The 19,148-nt window shown below is 41.2% G+C and overlaps 1 protein-coding gene across 1 annotated transcript in view; it reads right to left on the reverse strand.

Annotated features, from left to right (window-relative positions):
* Positions 1–2,348: 2,348 nt before the first annotated feature.
* LOC128713323 (synaptic vesicle membrane protein VAT-1 homolog-like) overlaps positions 2,349–19,148 on the reverse strand; it is a 40,080-nt gene continuing 23,280 nt past the window's right edge. Inside the window, exons 2-7 of the mRNA XM_053808183.1 lie at positions 9,615–9,744; positions 7,681–7,896; positions 3,405–3,550; positions 3,083–3,242; positions 2,460–2,994; positions 2,349–2,368 (exon numbers count right to left, since the gene is read on the reverse strand). Of these exons, the coding sequence (XP_053664158.1) occupies positions 2,349–2,368; positions 2,460–2,994; positions 3,083–3,242; positions 3,405–3,550; positions 7,681–7,896; positions 9,615–9,744 (1,207 nt within the window). The remainder of the gene's footprint in view (positions 2,369–2,459; positions 2,995–3,082; positions 3,243–3,404; positions 3,551–7,680; positions 7,897–9,614; positions 9,745–19,148) is intronic.

A 19,148-nucleotide genomic window follows, 5' to 3' on the forward strand; every position in this document is an offset into this window, starting at 1 on the left:
CCCGATTCCAAATAAGGTTCGAGAAAACGGTCATTACCGAACGGAAAAACTCGAATCATTCACCACAATAATATTGACGCTGTAAACAGCGTGTTTTAGGCTCAAAAAGCTTCCAAATTATTTCGTAAAGACTACCATGCGCTATCGCCGTTCGTCATTCCACTGCTCGTCCCTCTATTATGGCCTATCGTCTATGTATGTTCACTGTATTTATATTACAGACAGTTGATAGCAAATAATGAATTTAACGGTCTTCTGCACTCTTACCTACATACACGCTTTTTGCGGGATAATTTTGGACTGGCCCTAACGATTCTGCTGAAGCTCAAAGAAACAACAGTGCCAACAGAGTGCATTATGCGCAAGCCAACAAAATAGAACGTCCTACAAAACAACACACATTAGCGTACGGAGGCGCGTTACATAGTTTCTTATAAGAATCACGTTCAGTATTGGAAGCTCTCCATAGAGAGCGTATAAACACGGTTCCTCATAGTACCGCGCCCGGTATATGTTCAGTTAGTTCAATTACATTTTAGTATTAGTAGTAGTATGCAAAGCAGTTTCGAGTGGTGTTCAATACAGTGAAATAAAAACATTACCTCTAGTTCGGAAATCAAACGAATAAAATAAACAGAAACAAACACAAAAGTTATAAATCTCAGCTTTACAATTATTATCCATTTATAATCCCTTTCTGTGTTGCAATGCAACGCAAAACATGACGATTTATGAATGTAAAAATAATAATTATATTCAGTTTTCTTTTTTTGTTTCTTTAATTTACACAAATCATTCAAGGAGCGGGCCTCCCCTATTACTATTCTTGTGACACAATCTTCCTCAACGCGCGTTCGTTTATGTATTAGCTTCAACGCATCGTGCCAGTTGCCAAAAACACAAACCCTACCATACATTACCAAGAATAATTTGGAGATATTTTTATATAAAGAAACAAACATTTGCAAAGAATCTAACGAGCAATGGCTAACAATGTTTGTTTTTATCGTTTTTATGTAGACATCTGGAATTTGCTTTCCTACCATTTACCCGCTTGCGTTCATCACGCTCCCCATCCTCTGCGCCTGTGCTACGGTAAAGTAACTCCATCTACTTTAATTAATTACATAAAAAAATGAAACCGAAACCGGTACCGTGTAAAACGTAAAACATTATTTTCGATTATTACGCTGCACCGGGTACAGACACAGAATGGAAGCTTTTGTTTCCGAGACGCAAAACATACAATATGAAATATTACAATTAGTATTTAAATATTACATAAAAATGACACATATTAAAAAAGGAAGAAATATCCAATTGATCCACTGTCGTATCCCTCTCTCTCTCTCGCGCTGTAACTGCGTGTATATTGTGTATGTTGTGTTGTATGCGCTTGTTTATGTAATGTGTTTGTGTTTATCGCATTCTCATTTTATGTTGGACAGCAAGACTCTGTTTTACTATTCTTGATTGTTCCCGTGTTTTTGCTGCGCTTTTTTGTCTTTGTTGCCTTCGGTTCAATTCATTTTCCAACTACTTTTACTTAGGCCATACCTCCCAAATGATGCAAAAATCATTCGGTTTTCGTTTCTAAGAATCGATTTACAGTGAAATCTTAATTTTGATATTCAGTAAGCATTCGCGGGGACAAAAATATTGTTTAATTATGAAAAAAAAACAGAACGAAACGCATGAGATCAACTTTCACACAAAACCAATTGCATAGCTTTTTTTTAATGAACGCCTTTTGTATCGTGAAGAAAGCAATTACTTCCACTCCGCGATATACATTTTTGTTCTGACCTACATAATGGCTTTGAATGGTCTTTCGTTCGCTCTTTCATTTCTTGTCGGTCAGATTTTTCATGCCGCCCAACCGCATGATACTGATTTGCTTTATGCAATAGGTCGAATGCTCATTACTTATTATTTCCTGCGGACAATTATTGTAGTCGCGCAGCTGTGTTAGCTATAGTGTGATGCAGTTTTGTAGTTAATAGATGTTTGCCGTATGACTTTTCGTATGCTTGCTTGCCATTAGATATATTTATAATATATTTAGTTGCTGCTGCTGCTCATATCTCGTTGCAATTCCTGGTGACGCTAGTGGGAGAAAGGAAAGTGATGATAACGTGGCACACACGAGACACCGTATACCGCTCGCCCGGTGCGCTGATTATCACCACTTTGGCAAACCACCTTTTGCTGGGCATTTTTGGTGGCCGTAAAGGTGTATTTGTAGATGTAAAACCGGGTAAAATATATTTCAATTATGGGTTGCGGGATAGTTGTGCTTGTTGTTTGCAATGCTTCTAGGTTGTGGCGGATGTACTGCTGCTAACCGTTCAACTCGATTCCTTTTTTTCTGAAACGGAAAACGGAAACGGAAATGCATGTTAGCTCACTAAAAAGCTGTTTTCATTTTATTTCCCACCCTCTCCGCACCACACACTTACCACTTTCGGTTGCATCCCCGTTAGTTGCAGCAACGGCTGGTTCTTCCTTCTTCTCTACAGCGCCATCTCCGTTCACCTGGGCCGCACCTTCCTCCGCATCGCCGTTCGTCTTAGCTTCTTCGGCTACATCGCCTCCTTCCTTCTTCTCGTCACCGCTACCATTCTCGCCCGTCTTCTTATCATCATCCTTGTCCTTCTTGCCACCCTTGTCCTCACTTGCCTGCTTCTTCGATTTGCTCTTGGCCGGAGTGGCTGGCTTCGGTTTCGGTTCCATCGACGGATCCAGCACCAGTTTACCGATGTTTTTGCGATCGTGCATCTTCTGCATCGCCTCTGCCACGTCCTCAAGCGCCCAGGCCGAATCAACCACCGGCTTTACCTTGCCCTCCTTCCACAGACCGAAGATCTTATCCACCGTCGAGCGGACGTACTCGGAACCGTCCTGCTGGTACAGCAGATGGCGCAGATTGAATCCGCCCAAGCTCTTGTTTTCGTCGAACAGCTTGATCGGAGATACTTTATCCACTTGCCACCACTGAAATTAGGAAACACAAACATGTCATTGCGTCCCACTTTCTGCACAGTCTTCCCACTTTCTGATATCCGAAGGAAACCACACTTACCGAACGAGCAACGCTGAAGAAGCTCTTGGTCTCACCGGTGACAACATTCGAGGAACCGTACAGGATGTATTTGCCCATCGGCTTCAGCAGCCCATAACCACGATTGCATTCCTCACCGCACAGACAATCCATCACGATGTCCACACCTTCGGTCGTAATCCTACAGTCGGGAGGAAAAAGCGTTCAACCATCAAAAAGGGGTTTCTTTTGCTTCCAAATGATACACATTGCACAATTCGAATAAAATACACCGATTGGGATGCTATCGCCAATCGATCATCTCATGACAGAACTGCTCAAACGAGAACAGCCGTTTACTTACTTCCGGACCTCGTTGACATAGTCGGTACGATCGATCAGATGATCAATCAGACCGGTCGCGGCCAGGGCTTCGTGCTTGGATTTCGAGCAAACACCGAAAATGGTTACATTCGGCACGGTGCGTACCAGCTGTACGATGGCTTGACCCTGAGAAGAAAAGAAACGTAAAATATGCTTATAATAAGCTCGTTCGAAACACGCATGATGTACGCATACGCATACGCATAACCCCCGAAATGTAATTGATTAATTGCAAATCGTAGAATCATATCTACCCATACACCTATCCACAGAGCTCTCTAATGCTTCATCGTGAAACATGAATGCTTTATTGCTACATAAACTTACTCAGCGGGAAAACCAGCACGAATCGTATGAATGTTCGCAACACATGCTTCATCAGTGCGTCAATGTTTGCGCCTCCTCCTTCAGGAGGTACATAATTTGATTGTCGTGCTCGTTATACAAATGATAACGACGTGCCACTGTCGCATCTAGTCAATTTAGAGACTACGGTCGAAAGATGGAAGACCACCCTGTGTCTTTTTATTGGCATGCCAGACGCTGACGTCTTCCGCAAACTCAAAGGTGTTGCAGGGAGCTCCGAAGACTCGACTTGTCAATATCATTAAGCAGTGTATGATGACTCAAATTCTGGACATTGTTCTCGTCCTAACGATGTCCAGCTTTACCACAAGCGTATTTCATACTGTCTTCATAAACATTCCCACCACGAAATAAAGATAAACTCAAGACAATCCGTACTGATCACTCGACAGGAGAAGAGAACAGATCATGTGATTATTATACCGTCCGTCCGGAACATCATTCTAATGTGTTCTCTGATGAGAGGTTTAGTTGCGACGGAAACAAACAAGAGCAGACGTTTTATAGCCTTTGGATTAAATTCTCCATTTGCGTTGCAACAAGTAAACAAGACCTTAGGAGAAACATGCAATAATCGCATACCACAATGTGTGCCATCATCCCACACGTTTCAGAGTGCATTGTTTTACTACATTCTGTAATTGATACCCACTAACAAGTCGAATATTTAATCCGATAGACATACACGTACACGACAAATAGTTTCCAAACAGCGTATCACTAAAAAAAAGTCGCATGGAAAGGAATCTATCTAAATTATTATTAAACATTAGCTGAATTGCATTAAATCAAATCGATTATTTAACACATTCCTCGTACAAATTCTAAGGTCACGTTCGCAGACGTCAACTGGATTAGCTCCAAAAGAGATAGCAAATATTACATTTCTGACTAAGAGGAAAAATTTAATCAAATAAGTAAATTTGAAACTAAATCTTGTTAGGCCAATAACAACAATAAAAAGAAAATAACGATACTTCAGGTATTAACATTTATGGTAATGCATGATTCATAGGTACAATCGTACCTAAACTGCAATCTTTTAATTTTAATCATACCTACATTTCGCGAACCGTACAAAATTAAACTTACACACCCTAGCGAATGTGTGTTTGTATCATAAAACTAATCAAACAACATCCTATGTTGTATTTGATTTTTTTTTCGGCGATAAGACTATTGTTGACCAATGATAACATTTGCACACCCGGTCCCCTTTGTAGGGCACAACACGCTTGCCGGAAAGTTAATGTATATTTCGAAATCAATCAATCGCATGTTTGCGACCTATTTGTTAAGCTTGTGTAAGCTGACATCATCTACTAGTGCAGTCGTTCATCAGATGCACCTCGTATGTCCGCACCATTAGTCATAGCGTAGAGGAGAAAGTTAAACATACTATCGAACGGTAGCTCAAAATTAACTGTACTATTTCACCGTCACTCTCACCAACATACTGCATAAAAACCCAGTAAACCCAGTTTCTATTAGCCATTGCAAGACACTGTGACAGCAATGTGACTGGTAACTTGCCGAAACGAACCGATGCATGTTTCCTTTTTCTCTAGCGATACTCTGTATTCCTACTATTACGAATCCTTACAGGGGCGCCCGACTGTCTGTCTCGGTCAATTACCGGTTGTCGACGTACTAATGTCTCAGTACCGTCCACACACAGCTGGTGGTAGTTGGAATGTGCCTGAGGCACGCGTCCCAAAACGGTCAGAGACAGCAAACAAAACATTAGGCTGAGTAATCGCCAAACTTTACCGATCATTTATATTGGAACAGACAACAACATCCTTTTCACAGTGCTCTGCGAAGTTCGAGAAGAATTAAAAAGGGGAAAAACACATTACACCTGACCACGCTTAAGGTCCACCAGTTAAAGCACTTTTCGTCAACGGGTGCAGGAGGAAATCGAAGGTGGAATACTGAAGGACTACGTCCCGCCAGAATGCGATCGATTTCTTACTCAATAATACATTTATGCTTCTATGCCAGAACACTTAGGGAATAGTGGCGTGTACCAATGGCAATACGTACTCCCTTTTACACAGTTTGATGGAGGGCAATTATCCTGCTCTTCGTCCTAACCGTCCTCAGCAAACCAGACACATGTGTGGTAAGAATATCAAGGCTACCCAAACGAACCCGAACCTTCCACAACGACAGACTTCGGAACCGAGGTTTTCCTCTTTTTTTATTGGTGATACCGCATTAGACACATGTACACCTGAGTTTGAAGCTATTTGGTCTTTGTGTCCGTATATTTTTTTTATGTAATTACTAAACAAAACGAAATAAAACATGCATACAGCACTAAACAATGAAGGAGGAATCATTAAACATCATTTGTTGATTATTCCCTTGAGACTAGCCTGTCTCGCTCAGGTTTCCATTTTTACATCGTTGTTTATCATCAAACCCTCCCCCCCATAAGGCCTATTCAATGCAATTGTTATATTCTAAAGCAAATGCATTCTTTTATCGAATGTCCCTTTTCGGAGCACTACGAGACATTCATACCCGACAGTGGCTGGCTATCGTTAGGCTCCGGTGGGAACTACCTATCCATTTCATAACATTAGCGGCGCCAGGACTACTGCCAGGTACAGTTGTCCCTTATGCGCCGTGTCGTTCTTGACACAATTCTGGCGGGCTCTACCACTACTACTGCTGCTAGTACTCGCCAGATTGGCACCACGATTCGAACAGTGCAATTTACACCCGGATCGACATATAATTAAAGGAAAGGAAAGGTATGATGAGGGCGTACACGACGACTTGGCGCCAACTTTCATGTTCAACCCTTGGAGGTTGGAAAGTGAAACACATCAGGCGTCCCCCGCTGATAGTTCATCGTGCACACAGTTTGGTGAGATCCTTTTTCTAGCGAGTTGTTGCTAGTTTTTTTTTATATTACCTCTTCAAAATGAGTGCATGCAAAGTGGCCTGTTGCTCTAATTTTCCAGCATAATCCTTGATCTAATTTTAAGCCTTTATGCGTGATTCATCGCTTGGATTGTATTAAAACGAACACGTCAATGAAGGTAAATGGGTTGTGTTATTTTAGGCACAAGGTAAAGTGAATTACAATAACGGACCTGTTCCGGTCTTCCGTATGGGTTCCGGTTTACCCGAAGCAATCGATGCAACCACAGCTAAATAATAAACAAGGATATGGGCTGGCGCCACTACCTGGGCACGTTTGCAAATCCATGGCCGATCGTAAAAATAAATAAGGATCGAATCCATCCTAAATAAAGTGCCATTTACAGCACCAGACGTAAAAAGGACCACTTCTCACCCACTTATTTATCAACCAAAATCGGTTAGTGTACGGTCAATGCGAGCTCCGGGCGGTTAGATCCTGTATCCGATCGGTATGAAATACGAATTTCGAAACAGGGTTCGACGGTTTATATTCTACCATCAATTTCCACTGCATTAAGCAGCAACAAAAACATATTACAGACGAGAGCGCTGATCCGAATCGCTGCGGTTCCGAGCACGTTTCGTTTGTTTATTATGCGTGTTCCAAACCCACACATACACACACACACACACTATGCCGAACGCTCTTGGAGTCATATTGTCCGCTATCGTTCCTGGACCATTTCCGCTGTGCGCATCGTGCTATCTATAGTTCATCTGACCGGTCCCAGGCAGTTCTATCAGCAGCTCAATAATCACAAACGTTCCTAAAATACACGATATGAAACCAACCAAGCAATAGAAAAGCAACACATCCCAATGCTAACGATGCTCTCTCTCCATCTTCTTTCTTTACAGATAAAACATTTTGCTTAAGGAAACACGAAGATATTCTTCATCTTTCACTCCCAACCTCCGCCGTGTTTTGACGTATTTGCTACGGCGTCACTTACCACACCGCCACCGACGGAATGCAGCAGCATCGACTTGCCCTCGCGCAACGACACCAGATCGAAGATGAGAATGTAGGCGACCAGATAGTTCATCACGATGGCAGCAGCGTCCTGGAATGTCATCTCCTCCGGAATGTGATAGACGTATTTGGTCGGGACGACCACCAACTCGGACCAGGCCCGGAATTCCGGTAGGGCCACGACACGATCGCCAACCTGGAAGTAACGAGAAGAAAAGAGACCGAAAAGGGTTAACAATATGCAAGAAAAAGAAGGCGTAAAGTAAGCGAATGCTCATTGAAGTATGGCAACTGCAATTATTATACTGGACGATATTTTCAACAAATTTCAAACGATCCTTCTCTTTCTCTCCTTCCACTTTCCGGAGGTGAAGGATCCTTAAGAAAACTTTGTCCGGAGGGATTATTTGAACCGTCTTGAAGGAATTTCAGACATCTGCAACTTTTTCTCATCATCCACTTATGGGACCGGGAGTGGTCAGCAATAACTGCACAATAATGCTAAGTACATATATTATTGATTGGTTGAAGCAACTTAGACAAGAAACGGTCGGCCAACTTTGCCGCCATCGATCATGAACCAAAAAGAGGCAAGATGGTAAAGACGAAAGTAACTTTTGCTCAAAAAGAGAGATTTTTTTATCCTTACAGGAGTCCTTAATATTCCAAAGTTAGATCCCAAAATAGCAAACCACCAAAACATAATCAAATGATCAACAAAAAAAACTTCCAAATACTCAGCGACAGTTCAAATGTCTGTGGAGGTCAAAAGTATCCCAAATATGTCGGTAAGAATTTTTCGGTTGATGACCATACGGTACATGCTAAAGTTTTCCGGTAAAACTTCAGCAGAAAAAAATAGGAATCTACAATCATGCCCAATGATCGATCGTAATTCATCTGCCAGCAAGTCACTGGGAGAAACAATAGAAATTCAATTCCACCAACCAATTCCACACTGTGGAGCACCAACCGAGCACAAACAAAGCTTCTACAACTTTCCGGAAAATCTAAGATACGACGATTCGGACCATATGTGCGAGCGTGATGGTGGAAATGTTTGACCAGAGTTGCGAACCACCCTTGTACGAAAAGTAGAAAATAAAAATCCGTATCTGAGTGTCTGAACTTTCGCTATGCGTCTCAGGGTTGTTGATCTGAAGTTTTCCACTTTCATCGTGCGGAAAGTTAGTACACACCACCCCGTTGGGAAGCACATTCCGAGCGTACAGGTATCCAGAGTCAGGATGTTGATTATAAAGATACTTGGCTAACCGAACCCGGTTCCATTGCTCTTGCTAACCTCGACAATGATGAAGATGATGATGATGACGGAAATTCGAACTGATGGGGATGTGAGCGTATTCTTTTTCCTGCTTCTCTGCTGAATGTGGGAACGTGATCACAATTCGTAATCAAGTGATTCACTTTCTACCCATTCGGTCGTCCTTGTTGCCGTGGTTGAATAATGTGCAAGTACTACCATACTTCCCCAGCTTGGTCTATTTTTCACGTCTCGAAGCTCCACGGCACGGTAGTTGATTTAACGACCGGCACACGACACGGACCGACCCACCGTATAAACCGAAGGTGCATTGGGGAAGGATAATGATAGGTTTGGATTGCCGCACTATCCACCGGGTGTCTAGGGAAGTGATTTTATTTTCAAACCTTCACAGTTACTAGGAGGCGGAACTTGTATGAAAAATTATGTTAGTTAATCAACAAATTTTACCAAAAGAACAAATGATTTTTGTTTATAAAAGAAAATTATTGGCCATTTAAAACTCTTTCCGAACACGACTGCTAAGACATCTCTTTATATTACGCACAACGTCTAGAACAAGAAGACGAATCATCGTGAAAACCTACAAAAGAGGAGCACAAATTATGACATAAAATCACGAAGCTTACCTTGAAACCTTCGACCTCCTCGCCGACGGCTTCAATTTCACCGGCACATTCGAAACCGAGAATGGTTGGAGTTTTCGGTGGCGAATCAATTGCACCGAGTCGGACCATCAAATCCTGGAAGTTCAATCCACTGGAAGATAAGAAAACAATGGAAAAATTTATATTAGTAAAGTATTAAATCTAAAAAAAAACTAGTATTAGTATAAACATTGAGAACTACTCAGCTATAAGTAATTCACTGAATCGATTCATAGTGTGCATTATATTTGTTTGTTTATTTGCCTATCATGCAGCTAACTAAGCAGAAGTATCTAAATTTGAATGCGTCAAACAAAACATTGCTTGGAAAAACCTTATTAAAACAATTTGTTTAAGTCTATTATACCCCAATGTTTGTAAGCATTGGGGTGAAACAACATGGGTTTCCTCAGTATATGATGAAATTTCGACTAACTCCACTTAAAATCTTGTAAACATTGTGCTAAACTAATAAAATCCGATAGAATTCTGGAATTCACAACGTTCATGACAAGCTCAATTTCTTTACGAAAATTCACAACTTGGGGGAAACCACTTCAGTAAACAGAATTCCTAGCCGGAGCGACAAATGTGTAGCCCGTGGAGACGACTGCAAACTGCTTTATTTTCCTTCTTCTAGCTACCGCTCTCTTGTACGCCACAGGAAATGTGAAAAACCGCGCCCAAGCGCCCTGACAGGGTAAAGAGTTTGTGTTTGCCAGCAAGTGTTCCAGCACATACACAATTGGAAACGTACGTTATATGCACGTACTTATTGCGAAGACACGACGTGCATCGCCAATGGTTTTCTATTTGTTTCCCAGCATTCAAACGCTTGTGGAACTTGTGGAAAATACACATGAACGTATTGCTATAGCGTAGAAAAGCAATCGGTACTTCTTTGTAGCACCACGAAAGCATTTGAATTTTCGAACTGTTCGTCACTGTTCGAGACAGCGAGTCTGACCGTGTGACGATGAGCCTTTTCTTTCGAATACTAGGCTGGTGCTAGCAAAGAGATATTTCACTTCTAAACCGCCCTCCAAAAACCACATGTCAGCTGCAGTTTCAGGAGTGGTGTTGTCGAGATCGTTGGAAAATGGGATCGAAATCGAGGAGCGGCAAGAAAAGGACAATTACTTCATAATGAGAAAATCTCTAAATTAAGAAACGATTTTCCATGGGACCGACCGTGCGGGGTGAACGTGAATGTTTTTAGATAAATGCATGCCGTTCCTCGCTCTCACTGTTTCCCCTCACTGTTTGTTTGTGTCCATTATTCCCCTATTAAAACAGTGTTTTCTATCTTACAGCACTAGAAGAATTAAGCTACGCGACAAACAAGACGACCGTGACGCGTATTTCATTCATTATCGGGGAGGAAAAAAACCCAAAAATTTGAATGACAAGTGTTGCCTGTCCCCCATGTTCTCCATCCCATATCTAAATTTACAACCGAACCCTCACACACCCTTAGAGCTTTGCCGAAAAACTCCCATCAATCGAGCACGGCTGCTTGCTGTCACCGAACGCGTCGTCGAAGCACTCTAAGGAAAACGTGCTGACACGTACCAGACCACACCAAACTGAGGCTCTTGCTGCCGTTGTTTAAGTGGAGAAAAACTCTTTTCCTAAACCCGACGGACGCATCCACTTCACACAATCTTGCCAGGTTTATATCTGGCTGGTGCTATATTTTCCAAATAACGATGAAAAGTTTTCGAACCAAGAAAGCCAAAAGGGGTCCGAACTATCTGGGGGAGTTCTGATAAAGTTGTTCGGTTAAGACGCTAAATTATAGGCAAGTAATTATTCCTGCGATTAGTGTCGGTTAGCGTGCATATCTCACCACATGTTGATCGTGCCAACCCCGCCGGATTTACAGAGTTTTATCTAAATTACCACACATTCTGGTGTCAACAGAATGCTTCAAACGTTTTAGATTAAGATTGTAGCGAGAGCGAAGTGATTTGTTTGGCAAAGCACATTTTCTACTGCACTTTGACATCTATAGTTTGTTGTTGTTTAAGAGCAGAAATTGTAAACAAATAAACAATGATAGAAAAGATAAATTATTTGAAACAAAACTACTTCACATTTCGTATTTTGCCACATCAATGTGTCAATTGGAGGAGAAATACATTGAAATAAAGCATAAGATCATCATTTACACAATAAAACCCTCATCACTGATTTAATAATGTAAATGTGGGAAAATATCCATGGGATTTTTATACGTTAAAAATTTTGTTTGGCTTTGAATAATACTGATAATGTCGTGTGACAAAGCCACTACAAATGATCTTAGTCACAACTGTTGTACTGGGAAGCACTTCAAATAAACCCTTTAGTTAATGGAGAAATATTAAATACAATCATTTAAACCCACTAACCGGCTTCCTTACTCTTCGCACAACTAAGCTTTTATTCTTCAGCAACACACTCATTAATTTTCCGTTTCATTTCCATTAGGAACTAAGTAAGACCGGCTACTACACGTGAGAAATGACACAATTATAGAAAAAAAATTCTTCTTTACTTGCGCCGATAGACAAGGCTTCAGCGACAAGGTGCACACAGCTAAGATAAACGATATCGATGAGGCAAACTTAACTCTACAGGGAACAGAAACACTATTCAATTCTCTACCTTTCCCTCCACTCAAGGAAAACCGAACCCGTAGCGATTCGGGATGAAAAATGTCGCTCAATTATCGCTTTCCCCCAAAACACTCTGCTCGGCAGGAGCATTGCTAGTACCAGAAATAGGACGGCGCGTTTTGTGTAATGTACAGCGCACTTCCTCTCCTTCAATTTCAATAGTCGTCGTCGCCGAGCAAGGCGAAACATGGACCAATTAATAAAATTTCGCTCTTCATTACGTCCTAATAATAGTCGCGTAGAACATAGAAATTACAACCGGCGGGTGTAACGACACTTAAGAGCTGCGTAACTTTGCTGGCAATGGAGTGGAAAGTTCGTAACATTATTTATTTTATCATCCGGAAAGATGATGCAATTTCTTGTGTTGTATAGAGAAATAGAAGTTAGAAAAGGAAAAATCAATCAATTAATACCACAAAACAGACTAACATAATTTAAGCTGCAACGGTAATGAAAAACACAAACAATTTTAAAATAAAACTACTGTTGTTTACACTATTTCACCTATGGAGGAGTTGTCGTAAATCATAAACAATCATTAAGAGTTGTTAAAAATATGAGTCCTTTGAAACTCATTTGAAGATTCACAAATCGGTAATGATGAATCTCTAAACATTCAGAATATTACGAATTTCTGCAATACAACTTTTTATTCATATAAAACAATCGAAGTAATTCTAGCCTTCAATTACAAAAACCATTCTTTGACAGTTTACGAGTCTATAAATTTAAATTAATGTGTTAATATGAAGATATTCGTGAATCATAAAGATTCAACAAGAATCATTCTTTTGGTTCAAAACTTCATGAATCTGTATTAGAATCATCAAAAACTACTATAAATTGCTAAATTAAATCAATTCCACAAACAAAATTTCTATTATTGTGAAGAAAAAAACAATTCTATTTCAATCTAGTGCATAATTCCCCAAACATAGTTTAATTTTTCTGAAAGCCATGTAAAAGAGTAAAAAAAAAATACAAGACTTCCCCATTACCACCACATTTTGGACTATTTTTCCCAAATTGTAGGATCTTAAGGATGAACATCAGGAATTTCGACCAATAGAATGTTAATCAACGTTTCACACTTCCAGAAGATAAGAATGATCTCCCACCTATACCTAACCCCCGAGCAATCTGACCTCAACAAACGCCCGAGAGCATATCCTTCACTTACTTTTCGCACTCCCCCCGGGCACACAAGACCAATCTGCTGGAAACTCCAGAAACAGGCCCATCGAAAGAACACTCAAATGTCAGTCACTGGGAAGTTGTTTTCTATTCCAGCTCTCGGTGCATGTTTGTGACACAGTTTGGGGGCTACACAGCACAAAAGAACGTTCAGTTTGTGATCGAAGCTGTCCACCCGGAGCACAACATCCGCATCCTAGACAATCGGCAAATAGAGAAGGTACACATTCCCTCCTGCCCACCCGTCCAATTGAAAAGTAGAAAAATGAGCCCGGGAAATAAACTTGAACAATAGAAAATTGATAGTCCATCCTTTCCCCCACTTATGTTCCTATTAAACCGGGAAAATGCCACTGCCGGTGGCATACCGGAGGTGGAAATTTCTTTCACAAACGAAACTACGGAACGGAAGTTTGCTAGCGTGGCAGGGCTCTCGCTTTTCTCATTAATTGTCCTCTCGCCGGGCGGAATCATTACTTCGAGATACGACCACAACACGCCCCACTTCTGCGTCTCCATCTCCGGAAGGAAACCACTACCTCCAAAATGTGGTGACACATACCCTCAATCCACCGCAGGGAGAGCAAGGCATGTCATGTCGAAAGTTCGTGAAGAGTAGAATGCTCGCAAAAAGGGGAGCTACTCGGTTGTTAAGCAATAAGACGTTTACATATTTTGTGGAATTTCTAGTCCGGAAATGGACTGCACGGCGGGTGGTGAAAGGAATTATATTTACTTAAGGGATTAGGGCCCACACTGCTAGATGGGAAGAAAAAAAATTTTTCAAGGAAAGCGAAACAGGCGAACATACCTGTTTCTTCCCTTCGAGACATGAAAGAAAATTGTTGCTTTATTTTTCCGCTGGAGCCTCGGCGACAAAGCATCGGAGGGCAACCAATGGAAACGAAACAAAAAAACGCAGACGAAAATGATGAAATTATGTATTCATCAGTTCTGTAGTGTGTTAATGAAACGACATTGCGACGATGCATGCTATTAAAGTAAATCGCGTAGCGTCCCGAAAAATTCCCCCGAAAAAAAACGCTAATGCAATTCAACGTTTATGTCGATGATGGTGGTACGACTAAGCCAGCGGAGAAAAGAATATAAACAGCAGAACAAGGAGTTTATTTCCATAGAGAAATTAAGCATGGCGCCCAGGTGTTTCCGGTTTAAGTAAATGACAAAAACACAGTCCATTTAGTAATGGAAATACTGAGCTCGCCGCTACACTTTCGATGGGATTAAGATAACAATTTACCGATTGGGACCTGTCGTTCCTTAAAAAATCACAAAGAGGATATCAATTCCAAGCGAGAATCTATATTTTTTCGACTTTCTTTAGTTATAGTAGAATATGCAAATTAGAACCCCCAAATTTCATTATTCCTGCTACAGTGATCTTATAAATAATGAATATCTGCACCATGAACAAAACAATTTATTAAATGCCACGCGTTACTGAATGAAAATTCCTTTATCCTCCGGCCATTCCATCAGTTGAGATTCGATCCACAACCTTCCCAGCGTATCCTTCTTCTTAATCTTAAACATCAAACTGCACTATGTATGCTTGTGTCTCGGAAAACCAGCATCGTCGATCGTTATCAATTCCCTCCTTGCGCACCGAACACGATGCTGTCTCCAGTCGGATCGAGCTCATCAATAGTTACGACATTGCTTTATAACGCCTAAAAATTTAAATCTCCTTGATATTACTTGCCAAATTGTGCCCGAAGAGTATTACCTTCCTTCATACGCGGTAGTCTGTAAAGGAATGAATGGTTGACAGACAGTGTCCCCAACTACTGTCCCTACGACAGGCGAAGACAGAGAAACAGTGCCACCGATTTTTACGATACAATTGGGAAAGCTATAAAAATAAACACTACACATAGCGAAACCCCCAAAACTGGCGGAAGCCGGATTATCCAGCCGGAAGTTACAGGTGGTCGGAGTCGTTGCGTCTTCGGGGCCCGTTACAAGGGAGCCGGAAACCGGGTCTTGCCATGAACGAATTTCGAATGATAATAGGCGCGCCACAAACAAAAAAAAAGGACAGTTATGGGCAAAAGGAGCTCGTAAAATATCCGAGCAGACAATTCCCACAAACTCCTGGTGGGGTTCGTGTGTGCAGGTCGGTTCACCGATTGGTGTATGCGTCATAAAAAGTGTAATAAAATCGCGTCTCTAGGACGTCTATTCACTTGTTCGCTCCCGGTGATATGCAGAGTGCGCGTAACGGTGGCATAAGTAGGGAGGACGACACAAACCCATCATTCGAAGGTTTAGGTCGTTACGGGTTTGGGAAGGAAAAAATTTGATCTGTTTCAGCGGAGGCTTGCAACCGTGGAGACTACGAGAGAGATAGAGAATAGCTGTATTACCAACACACACACTTATAATTTGTCACAGTGAAAGTTCATTTGAGGTTCACAATGTCCTTGGGGAAGCTGCTTGGCAGATCGTTTTTAGAGGGAGTTTTAATTAATTTTCTTACGCCGATAAGAGCCACGCACACAATGCTGTTAATTAGCGTGAGGAAAATTTCCTGACGGGCGAACATTGGCGAACAATTTCTCGAGACCGAGTGCCAAAAGTATCATTCGGTCAGAAATTGGGGCCGAACAAACGGAAATTTTGGCTGCTGGAAAGAACAAAACATTTGACTATAGCGCAAATGAGCAAAACGACCTTTGCAGGCAGCTAAGAAAATGGTATGACAAGAAACGAAAAACGAAAGGAAAACTGACGACAATTTTCTCACTTCTCGGAAGTATCTCGTTGAAAAAGGGCAACAAACTTCTTCCGTGGAAATGGGATGCTCAATTTTTGTACCATTCTTTTCCTTTTTACCTTTCTAATGCCGAACGATGTTCAGGAAAAGGCGAAGAAACCGGAAACGAACTGAATCGTATTATTGGTACGGTGCACAATTAGCGAAAAAGCACGTACCTGTTAAAGGCAAGGCCATACAAAAAAGTCCATTAAACATGCATCACCCACACAGACGATGGATCCCAAAATAGATATACACGAGAATCCTTAACAGAAAGAGCAGTTGACAAACTGAAAAGGACAATTTTCTGGTATTTTGTCTGAAAATGTCCTTTAAAGCGTATTCTTCAGTGGTTGAATTATAAAAAAAAAGGCAATCAGGATACGGAGTGTCTTTTTCTTAGCATCGTGATGACATTGTTTATTAGGTGGCACCAATATGCTGTGCATGCTGCTATACATGCAAAAACAATGCTACATTTCTTAAAATATTTTTATCACACATTAAAATTCGACAAAGAAATTTGGATGGCAAAGCCATTTTCCATGAAATTTGTCCACACTCAACAAAATTGTTGTGTATACTTATCAAATATAAACATACCACACATTTCACCTTCTGCACCGCAACCCCTGTTGTGCAGCAGAGGCTATTGACAGTCTTAACCCTCTGTTTGATTGATTTCAAAACAAGCAAAAATCCCTCGGGAAATGGTGCCGCAATATCGTACTCTCAAGACAAACTCCACACACCTAAAAGATCGTTATCCGTAACAACCAGTCAATAATGTCGGTGAACAAGTCATAAGACAAGGATAACTCCACCATATACCCGGGACCGTTGAAAAGAAGGGCGTTCCCCCCGCAGGAAGGAAACAACTCTAAGCGGAAGTCTACATTGCACCGCAATATTTGACGACCCTTCAATCAGTTACGGGGTGCGATACTACTAAACCACTCTTGCCCGAATCGTGTTTGAATGGGGATTCCTTTCGTAGATAAACAGGATATCTACTTTGCCTAGGGCATTCCAATTGTGTCGGGACGAAGGGGTGAACAAAAAACGTAGCATCAATTTTATTCCATCAAATGATGTAAAGCTACCGCCGAGGACCGGGAGATATAGCTTTTATTATTGATAAGGAAAGATCCTCACGACATATGAAATTAAATAAAACAGAACGTAGCCTTCTTGTGGTAAAGCAGGAAATTACACTGCATTGAGGGGAAGAAATAGATTTACGAGGGATTTAAGAAAACAATTTTGTGTCTTTTCTTGTCAACAAGACATTGGTAGTTTGAAATTTAATACATGTAATAACGATTTTTTTAGCTTTGTATTATTTCCCGTCTGATACAATTCTTTCATTTGGCTCACATTCAATTTGAGGCCTCTTTCACTCTCCATTACTTCGCTGGCAGACAACTGGTAACATTGTTCGGCATAAATTTTGCATCACTCCATCAACGTCAACATATTTGCTGATCTCGTACATCATTGGCCATCATTTATGTTGCACTATATGCACATTCTTTTCGCAACCATCTCCCCGACCATTTGAAAAGGAAGGAAGCTGTCAATACTTCCTATCGCTCAAGCAAACTCACTACAGAATGATGATTGCCAGACATGCAACAATGTTGCATCGTCAGCGTTCAAATCGAATAATCGGTAGATAAACTATCGGCCACATAAAAACCACAATAATAAACGATTTGCTATCCTCAATTCCATCAATTATTTGCCTTTTTGTCAACTTGGGTGGTTCATACATTTATAAACGAGCAATTACTTCCTTCAGTTGCGCTCAATAGATGATCTCTGTCATGAAGCCGGCAAGGGGGAAAAGATTGAGCATGATTAATTAACTAATTGGTACTTGAACAGCAAACAGCAAAGTCCCCCATCTCCTTGATAGATTTGATTCCAAGAGCTTGCAAAGCTATGCAATTAAAACAAAGTTTAGTTTTATTCGCTCAGCTTAATAGGAGTTGATTAAATGCATCAATAAACTAGCACTCAACAAGCAGCAGCACTGCAGTAATGTTTCAGAACTAAATTTTAAAAATAATCTACAGCAACCAAAGAACTAGTGAAACGTACATCGGATGAATAAAAATGACGATTATGATGAAGATGCGAGAAGACAACTTTGATCTTATCAAACAGTTTCATTCTTTCCGCACACCCACAACTGGTGATACAAACGATTATTCGAGTCTGAAACATTTTTCTTCGTCTTCGGCGACGACTTCCGCCTTCATCGAATAACAGAAGTTATAATCATGCTCCCAATTCAAGTAGAAAATGCCTGCACTGTGGCGATTAATATGTACAGCAAACGAACGAAAAGGTGAAACGAACCAGTAAAGTTATCAACCGTGTTTCCCATTCCGTACACTTTAGTTTTCTCCTACATTCTATCTAACCAGATGAAGCAGTACAGAGTGCATCGTTCTAAAACGGGAAGAATTGTATAGGTACCGATTTTATGCTAACGATATCTTCGTGAACCTTCACAGCATTCCACACGGGGGTCCGACAAGCCACAGACGTACTCACAATAGGGAAGGAAGTGCACTTGTCAACGACATCCACAACCCACATACAAAACAGCCCCACATAACTCGAATCACGAGATCTGCCATATCGCCATCGTACACGCGCGGTCCACCCAAACGGGCTAGACTCCATTATTTTCCAGACCAATCAGACGACCTTTGCGCCGGGTTGCAGTACAAGATCGGACGAAAGGGTGTGGTACAGTTTTTCGCTGTCGATTTCTCGCTTCCGACGAGTGCTCGAGACGGCGCATCCTTCACCAAAAGGCGAACCACCGTTTTCACAGAGCAAGTGCACCGGCATTTAACGGCATGGCAA

This window comes from Anopheles marshallii, chromosome 3 (genome assembly GCF_943734725.1).
Source record: "Anopheles marshallii chromosome 3, idAnoMarsDA_429_01, whole genome shotgun sequence".
Lineage (NCBI taxonomy): Eukaryota > Metazoa > Arthropoda > Insecta > Diptera > Culicidae > Anopheles > Anopheles marshallii.